Source organism: Triticum aestivum, chromosome 5D, assembly GCF_018294505.1.
Source record: "Triticum aestivum cultivar Chinese Spring chromosome 5D, IWGSC CS RefSeq v2.1, whole genome shotgun sequence".
NCBI classification, from domain to species: domain Eukaryota; kingdom Viridiplantae; phylum Streptophyta; class Magnoliopsida; order Poales; family Poaceae; genus Triticum; species Triticum aestivum.
This window is the reverse complement of record NC_057808.1, coordinates 84,416,152-84,427,398: the sequence shown is the minus strand read 5'-3', so window position 1 is coordinate 84,427,398 and position 11,247 is coordinate 84,416,152. Positions and strand designations below refer to the sequence as shown.

Below are 11,247 nucleotides of genomic sequence, written 5' to 3'. Positions count from 1 at the left end.
GCCTCATATAGTCGTATAGGCTTTTCAAAGGAACACGAAACTACTATTGATATTTACAGGATTTTAGATGAAACAATTCAACATCTACAAGATTCTGAACTTTTTTTTGTCTTTCAAACATGGCTTTTCCTTTCAACTAGAAATGCCTTGTTAGTAAAAACAATAAATAAAAAAGTCCAACTCGTAGACATTGAGCTGATTCCTGTGAAACACTTGTAAGATTCATCCAACCATAACTAGTGTGCTAGTCAAGTTATACGTATTTTTTTTAGTAGTAGTACCAGGAATGCAGCAATATCGTTGAAATTCCTACCGAAATCCTGGTAGAAGATTGAGAAGGAGCACTGGGGAAAAGAATTCGTGGTGACGTGAACATCGGGATCTTATGAGATATTTTGACATCCATATGAAAACAATATACGTTGGATTATGATTGAGGCATAAAATCTAACACCGATTTGTCACTTCTTTTGTACTGAACGCTAGAGTGCTAGACTCGATGACACTAGTAGTCAAGACCAACAATGAGGAGCTCCTGGCGAAACAACATCAGAAGCTTCAGCTAGAGAACAAGAGTTCAGATGGTGCTCAGTTTAATTTCACTACTCAAGGACCATGGACATATTTTATACCATTTCTCAAATTTTTTGCGTCCACCTTGAGTAGTGAAACTAAACTGCACAACATCTGAAGCCGTGTTCTCTACCTGAAATTTCTGACGCTGTTTTGTCAAAAGCTCCTTATTGTTGGTCTTATCTACTAGTGTCATCGAGTGTGACACTCTTGCTTTCAGTACAAGAAAAATGACAAAATCAGCGTATAATTCAATGTATGTTGTTTTCATATGGATGCAAAGGGTCTGATAAGAACCTGATGTTTATGACGTCACAGATTATTTTTCTCTCATGGGAGGGCGCATGCGAGGGTAACTGAAACCACCACATGGCGGTGACCCGGGTGTGCTGCACCCGCGGTACACCGTCATGGACCCATGAGATCATCTATTCGGGTGCGCCGTCCGGGCAGATCGGACTGCCCGAAGAGCCCCGGGAGGCGCTCTCTAGCGCAATCTGATTTTCGCAGGTGGTCTATCCAGGAACGCAGCAACACCGTAGAAATCCGGACTGATGAAAAATCCTGGTAGAAGATCGCTGTCCCATCCGCCAAATGTGATGGGACCTACAGTCGCTAGCACCACTCGGGGAAGCAGCGAGCGGCGCAGAAGAACCTCTCGCCCGCGTCAATCCAATTTTAATGCTGCGGCAGCCCCCCTCCCCATCCTCGGAATCTGTTGCATTCAATACAACTTTCGAAAAACAATCATTTTTCTAATGCGCCCCAGCTACCTAGATCCAGCCAAAGGCTCCAAGCCCCATCAGCCAGCACTGTTCGGCCTCCATTAGCGGCGCACGAGCGAGCTTCTCCGCCCCCTCGCCTCCGCTGATTACCGCTGGTGCGATTAGCGGAGCGCTCACGAAGAGAGAGACCAGCAGTGAAGGCGAGGCCTTCGAGCTCGCGATCCCTTTTCCTCTGCTGCTGCCCGCAAGATTACAAAATCCCGCGTTTGTCCTGTTGCCGCTGCTGCCGCTGGCGCTGCTCTCGGGAGGGCGGCCATAGAAAGGAGATAAGGAGAGGAAGAAACGGAAAAAAGAAAATAAAGGCTGGAGGCTTTTGGAGCTCATAATTTTTGGCCTTTCTCTGCGCTCCCCGGGGAGATTTTCCGGCGCTTTCTCTCTTTCTTTCCGGAGGTGGGAGAGAATCCAGCCTCTGAATTCGGTGAGTGAGTTCTTTCTTGCCCCCTGCTGCTTTTCGTGTGCAGAGTAGTATTTGGTTTGATTCGCTTCTGTCCCTTATTTTAATGTGCTGATGTGAGGCCTTTTTGTTGCCTTTTCTATTTCTTGCATCCTTTTCACTGCATTTTCTTTGGAGATTCTTCTTGGGACAAACTTGCAGGAATCACCCAAGTGAGGCTCTCATCGGCCATATCTTGTTGATGTTTCTCTTTCTCTCTGCCTGTCACTTTCCTCCCAACTGTAGGATAATACTACTACACTTTTTTCCCCTCAAGATTTGCATCTTTGCTTGTGAGTGAGTCGCCCATGGAGTCGTGGTCAATTCTTGTGAGCTAGGGTAAGATACAAGCAGCAGCTGCAAGGCTGGAGTGTCTGTGTTCTCTTCTCCTCTGCAACCTTTCTGCTGCTGGCAAAGTGGCCGTTTTTTCATCCCCTTGTGAGAGGCGAGAGCTGCAATCTTTGGAGTGTAGTTACTCCCACCCTCCAATTCCTGGCACTGGTTTACTCTACTGATTAAATGCCCTAAATTCCGTTTTGTGCACTGCTAAAAAATTTGTGCAATCAATGCGAAGCCCCCCGACTGCGCGCATAAAAGGGGGCCAAAGGTGTGAAGACCCAAGAGCATCCCCTGATTGTTTTTCCTTCCTGTGCAGCAGTTTCTGGTCTGGTCCAAGGCGAGAGAGTGTTCTTGCTTGAGTCGGTGTTGATCCAATGGGCGAGATGAACCACCAGCCCGGGGTGCCGCCGCCGGTGGGCGTGCCACCGCCCATGGGGATGCAGCCCATGATGAACGCTCCGGTCGGCGCGGGCGCCATGCACCAGCCCTACGAGCAGTTCAACCAACTCAACTACTGCGTCCACTCCAATCCTTCTTGGGGTACGGAATCCAATCCTGGCTCCCCTCTTTAACTCCCCTGCCCGCTTTTACTTTCTTTTGCTTCCTCGTGTACAGTTCGATTGTGCGCAAACAGGACGATGTAATCTCAGATTTCTAGTACTACCTACAGATTCAGGCATCTTTAATTTTGGTTTGCAGATGGTTCTTGGTCATTCTTTTGTTCAAGGCCTATCTCAGATTTCGGTTTGGTTGCGTTCAATAATGCTCTGTTTTGTGAAGTCCCCATACATAATCGACTTCATTCATGTATTGATTTTGTTGAATCTCCTGTTCATGTAGAATTATGGCCTTTGTTATTGCATACTTTGTTGATCTGTGAAGGGCTGTACCTACTATTCGTGATGTGAATCTGGGATGTTCAATTAGACAGCTAGCAACACTTCTATCAGGTGCTGCTATAAGAGGCAATGTTTTTTCATGGAACAAAAAGAGGAATTGTTGTGATCTGCCACTTTGAAGTATAGAAAAGAGAAGTCTATGCATACCTAATCTTTAAAAAAAGTCTTTGTCTGCATATCTCCTGTAGTCTTTTATACTTCTCCTTTGCATATATTTAGGTATGAACGGTACTGCTGGAATTGGTTTACTTGTTTGGATATGATTAGGATATATGTAAAACTTGCACTTACCCTGTTCTATTATGCCATCATCTACAGTTCAGGTAGCAGGGCTTGCATTCCTCCACTACCTAGTGATGTTGGGCTCGACTGTCATGCTTGTGTCAATTATTGTTCCTGCAATGGGTGGTGGTCCTGTAAGTATATCAATTTGTTTTACTATTCATAGCATTTAGCATTTTGTTATGCATCGATGTAATTTCCTTGAGGATTTAATGTTGATTCCCTGCTGCTTTTGTTGTTCTTACTGACAGGGTGAGAAGGCTCGTGTTATTCAAGCGTTCCTGTTTGTGAGTGGCATTAATACTCTGCTCCAAACACTCGTTGGGACACGACTTCCAACAGTTATGAATGCCTCCTTCGCATTTGTTGTCCCAGTGCTGTCAATAGCCAGACAGTTTAACACAAACGACTTTGAAAGTAATCACGAGGTAGAGTGGTGCTAATTTGCTCAGTCATAACACTCTTTTATCTGTAATGTTTAACCATGCTCCTTGTCTCGTTTTGGCAAATGTTATTTGGAATGATAGTTCTTTCGAGGATTCATTGATAAATTATCTTTCACATGGTAATATTTACACTTCTAACTATTGAGGCATCTGCAGAGATTCGTTCACACAATGAGAGCAACTCAAGGGGCTCTAATTGTTGCTTCAATCCTCAACATGATTCTTGGATACAGCAGAGCATGGGGGGCATTTGCCAAGTATGCATCCTGTAGTACTAGTTCTTAGACTTCATATAGTATTATTTTCTTTTCAAGCTATTAATATTCATGTAATTTACTTTGCAGGAAATTCAGTCCTGTAATAATGACTCCTGTTGTTTGTGTCGTTGGTCTTGGACTATTTCAAATTGGCTTTCCTCAGGTATGATTTCTATATTTTAGCAGAGGACTGAACATTGAGAAAGAAAGAATGGAAACATATAATGTTTATTTTCCATGGTAGGTTGGAAAATGTGTTGAGATTGGGTTGCCAATGCTAATTCTTGCGATTGTTGTGCAACAGGTAACAACTTAAAATCTCCTTTTGTATTTTCTGATCGAAATATTGATTAATTTCCATTTTAGTTATGCTATGATTTGTGAAGCTGGCTAGGAACCAACTGTTCAATTTGCTCTATGCAGTATGCGCCACTTTACTTCAGACATATCCATGACCGAACAACCTTCTTGTTTGAGAGGTATTCGTTGCTTCTTTGTATCGGCATTGTGTGGGCCTTTGCAGCTATCCTTACTGCTGCTGGTGCATACAACCATGTTTCGCTCAAGACACAACAGCACTGCCGCACTGACAAGTCTTTCCTTATATCATCTGCACCATGGTATAGCTCTTGAAGATATTTCTTATGAACTAACTTTACGAATCATAAATGTTTGGAGCAGCCATTTTTAATCCACTCTTTGCATGCCTGCACTTTCAGGATCAAAATTTCATACCCCTTCCATTGGGGTCCACCAATCTTCACTGCAGGTCATTCATTTGGAATGATGGGTGCTGTGCTTGTTTCATCTTTTGAGGTTAAAGACTAATTGGATTTCCTTTTGTTCTATCTTCTTTCGTGCATTCTTTCTGCTAGAGTCTAATTGTGCTATCTTGTGTAGTCAACCGGTGCACACTTTGCAACTGCACGTCTAGCCGGTGCAACACCACCCCCAGCTCATGTTCTTACTCGAAGTATTGGTTTACAGGTGACTGTCATTTCAGAAGTTGTCTTATAAGGGCTAGTGAAATATGGTTATCCATGAATACTAGAATTTGAATGCTTTCCTTCTCCTTACAAATGCTTTGACTGGATGTATATGCTAGAGCACAAATAGTTTCAAGTACTTTCTATGTGATGTGATGATTGGTTGTGCCATACTTTCTTTGATTCGTGTGCGGATTCTTCTGGGCTGCTATTAAAGTGTCTACGTGCAGGGCATTGGGATATTCCTGGCAGGACTGTGTGGTGCTCCAGCCGGTTCATCTGTATCAGTGTAAGGGAACAACTCCTCCCCTGCCCCCTCGTGCGGCACAGTCACAAGTCACGTGTAGGGTTTTACTTTTATAGAATAGTCTCACGCGTAAATGAAATGTATTCCTGCATTGTAGGTATGATGATCCAACATTGTAGCTAAGTTTATCTTGGGGCTGGTTGTTGACTTATTATTAGCAACCGTAATTGCCTTAAAAACAGCTTTTTTCATGCCATCAGAACTTATCACGTAATCTCGAGGCTGTTCGTGTCGGAAATATACTTCCATCTACTGTTTAGGTGCTAGTCTGGTGATAACCTCACACAATGAAGAAAGGAAGAGGATGCAAGCAAGAAAAAAGAGTGGAAATGGCATACCTGTCTAGGCCAATAGCACCAGAGCCTCCATCCATGGCGCCCACCACTCCCAACTCTTTCGCTACCAGAGTGAGTGATGACGATGACTTGAATTATCTGATCCAAGGAGGAGGTGCTTAATGTTGCCCGGACCTCGATGGATCTGGTGGTGGAGGACAGACATGACAAAGGTGGGAGATCTAGCAAGGAGGAGCACGTTCTTTATCGGAAGCCTTAGTTGCCATCTGGCTAGTAGGACCAATTCCAACTCACCTACAAAATGTGCCAAGACTTCAAATCCAAAAGTTCCACCTCAAAAATCAACTTTGGAATTTAAGATTTGAACTTTACAAGAGTTAAAAGCAAAAGTTCTAATCACGAGCTCTGGTTGTTGTATGCCAAGCTCAGAAGAGCTTGGGACAATGACACTTAGCACTTTAGGAACACCAGACGCACACACTCTTTCTTGCTTGCTCCTTGTTATCCGCCTGAAGTCATGTTAAGCACACCTAATTGGTCATCCTCCCCATGATGGTGACGGAGGCAGAGCAGACTGAGGAACTGCCTCTACCCTCCTCCAATCGACTTGGTCTTGTCTCCTAGATCAAGGTATTTGTTATTCTTCGTCTAATCAACACGGTCTTATTGGTATCTAGTTTACTATTCTAGATCTTCATCTAGCTGTTCTCTTTATTTTGCTACTCCTTCCTAAACGTTCCTCTAATCGACTCGATCTTGTTGCTTTGTTCTAGATCAAGTTATTGGTTATTCTTCCTCTTCTATCCTAGGTAGCAGCAGGAGGAGGCGACGAGTAGAATAGTACTCCCTCTGTAAAGAAATATAAGTGTTTAGACACTAAAGTAGTGATCTAAATGCTCTTGTATTTATTTACCGAGGGAGTAGCAGAGAATAGTGAGATCAGATCTATAGTAAAACAGAGAAATGAGACGGGAAACTAACCGGGAGGTGGATTCAGCCATCACAGCACGCCATCCTAGATCTGATTCTTGGGTGGGCCACAAAGGTGCTTTACCGGTAGCGAGTTCTTCTGATCTGGACAAAGCAATAAGACCAAATTGATTAGAGAAAGGACTAGCAAATCAAAGAGAACAACTAGATCGAGATCTAGAGTAGTAAAACAGATACCTTTATCTAGAACAAAGTAATAAGACCGAGTCAATTAGAGGAATATTAGCCGATACCTTGATCTAGAACAAAGCAACAAGACCAAGTCGATTAGAGGAAGGTAGAGGAAGGAGTAGCAAATAAAAGATAACAGCTAGATCGAGATCTAGATTAGTAAAATAGATACCTTGATCTAGATCAAAGCAATAAGACCCGAGTCGATTAGAGGAAGAATAGCCGATACCTTGATCTAGAACAAAGCACCAAGACTGAGTCAGATTAGAGGAAGGAGTAGCCAAAAAAAGAGAGAACAACTAGGTTGAGATCTAGTCTGGAGTAGTAAAATAGAGGAGATGGGAAACTAACTGGGAGCTGGATTCAACCCTCAGCACGCCATCGCCATCCCCGCCTAGATCTGCTTCTTCGGTGGGCCACAAAGGTGCTTTACCGGTAGCGAGTTCTTCCGATCGAGAACAAAGCAATAAGACAAAATCGATCAGAGGAAGGATTAGCAAAACAAAGAGAACAACTAGATCGAGATCAGTTGTAAAACAGATACCCTGATCTAGAACAAAGCAACAAGACTGAGTCACAACCCACCATCGCTATCCCCGCCTAGATCTGCTTGCTGGGTGGGTGACAGAGCCTTTACCGATAGCGAGTTCTTCCGATCTAGAACAAAGCAACAGGACATAGTCGATTGGAGGAAGGTAGAGGAAGGAGTGGCAAAACAAAGAGCTAGACTGATATCTAGAGTAGTAAAATAGAGGAGACGAGTGACTAACCAGGAGGTGGAGTCAGCCATCACAGCACGCCATCGCCATCCCCGCCTAGATCTTCTTGGACTGGCGACAAGGGTGCCTTACCGGTAAGAGGTAGTGAGCTTCCCTAGGACGTCGCTGCCAGGTTAGGCTGCTGGTGGCGATGGTTTGCGGTTCTCCGTTGGAGAAGTTCTACGGGAAGGGATGAGTTGGGGGCGGTGGCTCAAGGAGGTGGAGTCGCCATCACAACACGCCATCACCATCCCCGCCTAGATCTGCTTCTTGGACTGGCGACAAGGGTGCCTTACCGGTAAGAGGTAGTGAGTTCTTCCCTAGGACGTCGCCGCCGCGTTAGGCCGCTGGTGGCGATGGTTTGCGGTTCTCCGTTGGAGAAGTTCTACGGGAAGGGATGAGTTGGGTGCGGCGGCTCAAGGAGGGGAATGGAAACCTAATTTCTCTTTGTGTGTGGTGGCTTTATAAGGAGCGGAGCGAAAACGTAATAGCCCCACCTTCCGAGGCGGTCGTCTGGGCTAGTTGGGCCGGCAAAGCAGGCCGACAGCCAAGTGAATCAGCGACGGCAAGGAAGTACGGGTAGAATGTTTCGGCTCGACTGCTGTCTCGTGCTTCTAACATTTCCTTCGCGATGCCGATGCTGTTCACACGTGCTTCTCCTCTCACCGTAGTCTCCCACTCCACGGTGGTGCGAAGTTGCCAAAACTGCCCACCTTGTTGTGCAAAGAGTTTTGCCCAGTTTGTGAACCTGAAATTTAGGCTGCTTGACTTACCATTTGTGCCGAGCTGCAGGCTCCAGTTAGCAGCCCTGAATGACTGGGAAGCTAAATGCAACTAATCATTTTTTAGGGATAAATGGAACTAGTCTTCATCTGGTCAATGACTTCATAACTATGGTGCAATCCAACGTTTAAAAAAAAGTAGTAGTGCAATCTGACGGTGGTTCATGCACGCACTGTAATATTGCGACAGGCGTCCATATATTAGGCCGGGGATTTCTAGTTAGAACTTGGGAATACTATACTGATGATCTTTTAGCACATCACATCTGAATATAACCCAGTCTATTGTTTCTCAAGACAAAGTTTTCCTTTAGAACTATTTATGCTATGCCTTGTCATCTGCAAACACTAGACTTATCTTCCTATATAAATGCAGCGAAAACATCGGGCTACTTGGATTAACAAAAGTTGGAAGTAGGAGAGTGATCCAGATATCAACTGGCTTCATGATATTCTTCTCCATATTTGGTAATTCTCTGTTCCCACCTTGTGTTACTGAAGGAAAGAAAAGTAAATTCTGGCTCAAATTTGGGAACTTTCATTCTTGCAGGGAAGTTTGGGGCGTTCTTCGCATCAATCCCGTTGCCAATCTTCGCAGCAATTTACTGCATCTTGTTTGGTATCGTAGGTGAGCCAGAACTTCCTTTTTGTGCTCTTGTATATGTGTTTTTTCACTATATTTGGCCTAACCAATGTATTTTGCTGATACCAGCTGCTGTGGGAATCTCGTTCAGCCAGTTTGCAAACAAAAACTCCATGAGGAACATCTACATCATTGGACTATCCTTGTTCCTTGGCATCTCGATCCCTCAATATTTCGCAGAGTACACCGCTTCTGCTGGCCGCGGACCTGCCCGAACAAATGCAGGATGGGTATTTTAAGCAACCCCCTTTGCATCATTGTTTAGTTATCATCTCAGTTCGAGCCTCGAGTTCCTGGTGTGTGAATTTTTATTTCTAAAATTCATCTCTACGTTCTTTGTTGCCGCAGTTCAATGACATCATCAACACAGTTTTTGCCTCCGGCCCAACGGTGGCGCTGATCGTCGCGTCGCTTCTGGACAACACGCTGGAGCCCCGTGCCAACGAGAACGACCGAGGGCTCTCATGGTTCACGCCATTTCTGCGCCGCCGTAAAGGGTACTCGGACCCCAGGAACGAGGAGTTCTACAGCTACCCGATACGGGTCCATGACTTGGTTCCGCACCGGTTTCTCTGATTCTAGAAGGGGTGCTGCTAATTATCCTGTGCTGCTGTGCAATGTAAATCCCCTTTGTTCTTGTTAGCCTTTTACCCCCTGTGGCCCGTAGCGATTGGTGCGGTCACAGGTTTCAGCTTAGTGGGATATATGGTACAAGGATGCTAGGACTTCCGTCGTTGCTGTTGTTGGCCGTTTGGGCCAAGGAGTTGGTTACATGGTTGACGTAGAGTTTTATTGTCCGGGTGTAATGCTGTCTCTGGGGAAAAATGAATGCAAAAGGATGATAGTACCTCAATTATTGGTTACCGAGGCAGTGATGTGTTGATGAACCTTCAGTGCGTGCGTTGGTTTATGAAATCTTTGCAAGTAAACTGGCCTGATCTTTTGCATTTTATCACAAGATGCTCAAAATCAAAGGTTGGTAGGTATGCGTACTCTGATGAACTTGCAGTCGGCGTGTGCCTAGTAATTGCATGGATTCACATGGTCGATATCTTTTGGTCTATAAAAGAGCAGCCTGAAGAGACGGCCTATGCCAGGAAAACGAAGCGCGGTTTTCGTTCGTGGAGGCCACGGCAAAGGCCGGCATTTGCTATTGTGAGATTGTGAGGCGTTGGGAATATGGAGCTATTGTGTCGCCCTGCCCACAGCGCTTTCATGTGGGAAGAAACGCTTTGCTTCTATGGTCGGGGCAGCTGAAATTGCAGGGCTTGCTTTTACATCCACCCGGGAAGTTGAATCCCGGAGCTCTCCTGTCAACTGGAGTGCTTGAGCAGCCGGCTGGCACTGTTTTGTAGCCTATAGTGCCTTTTTCTTTTCTTTCAAGAACAGCAGCCTATAGTGCCTGTGTTATGGTGAATGTCCCGTTACACCCGTATGCGAGGCTCCTAGACCCAGTCTCAGTATTGTGCATACTCTAGTACCCATTTGCAGAGTTGTGATGTAACTATATCATCATGTTCGAGCATGGGTGCTATAATGTATTGCAAGAGATCACATAGTGCCTCACTAGGAGTAGTGGTGTGAGATCTTCTAGTCTACTATACAAGAGTGGTCGCCCCCCTTTGGGGTACACCTTCATTTCTACGATATTGCTGGAGAGATGAACATTCTATTAAATTTCTGGCTTTCTTAGTCTGTTAGGGGAGAGAAAGCAAGCTTATGGTGCTTTGGATGTTGATGAAACAAATTCGCTGTGGAGCCTCACTTTTGTGGGCTTGGCAGGCCAAGAATTTTTGGAGCCCTCGTGTTCTTTCCTAGCCATCTCAGGTAGTCAATTGTAATTGTTTGTTGCCCCTTATAAACTGGAATGCCTGAGTTCGTTGTGGAGCTACTAGATCGTTTCATATGACTACACCCAACTTGAGAGGTTGGGGCAATTAAACATGACCCTAAACACAGTGTCATCAATCCACTAGTTATGCAAGAGGCACCTTCCAGACTTATGATGGTCACCTCCTCTTTTTCGACAAGGGGAATATAGTAATATTGCGGAGATACAAATTACACCCAGCCCCTGCAACAATGCAATGTGGTAAAGACATTACGGATGCACACAACCAAAAAACAAAAAGAAGAAGGAAAAAAATCCCGCCACAGTGATCAATTCCTTGTAGCTGCAGCATGAACCACCACCTAAACTAACACCCGAAGTCCAAATTCTCCAAAAGCGACGCCTTAAAAAAAGGAAACAGTGCACAAGCATCGTCATCGCTCGATCCTAAATCTTAGGTTTTCACCCT

General features: G+C 44.9%; 1 protein-coding gene and 1 long non-coding RNA gene across 4 annotated transcripts; one reads left to right on the top strand and one right to left on the bottom strand.

Moving 5' to 3' along the window:
* The first annotated feature begins 1,232 nt into the window (after positions 1–1,232).
* Positions 1,233–9,840, top strand: LOC123119600 (nucleobase-ascorbate transporter 3). 3 transcript variants are annotated; one of them, XM_044539463.1, is made up of 15 exons: positions 1,233–1,776; positions 2,450–2,670; positions 3,348–3,445; positions 3,563–3,739; positions 3,914–4,014; positions 4,102–4,177; positions 4,259–4,318; positions 4,438–4,634; positions 4,734–4,830; positions 4,915–5,001; positions 5,231–5,289; positions 8,681–8,772; positions 8,855–8,932; positions 9,017–9,177; positions 9,296–9,840. In XM_044539463.1, exons 2-15 carry the CDS (start codon positions 2,505–2,507, stop codon positions 9,521–9,523), a joined length of 1,677 nt encoding a protein of 558 aa, XP_044395398.1. In that variant the 5' UTR covers positions 1,233–1,776; positions 2,450–2,504; the 3' UTR covers positions 9,524–9,840. The 3 variants fall into 3 exon arrangements, with proteins under 3 accessions (XP_044395398.1, XP_044395399.1, XP_044395400.1); XM_044539464.1 differs by having other exon boundaries at positions 2,447–2,670; XM_044539465.1 differs by lacking the exon at positions 1,233–1,776 and adding an exon at positions 1,964–2,130.
* LOC123119601 (uncharacterized) lies at positions 6,584–7,855 on the bottom strand. Its single transcript, XR_006458760.1, has 6 exons — positions 7,535–7,855; positions 7,309–7,421; positions 7,116–7,209; positions 6,937–6,999; positions 6,771–6,832; positions 6,584–6,677 (listed from the first exon to the last, which is right to left on the bottom strand). It is a non-coding gene; the product is annotated as an uncharacterized lncRNA (long non-coding RNA).
* Positions 9,841–11,247: the final 1,407 nt, after the last annotated feature.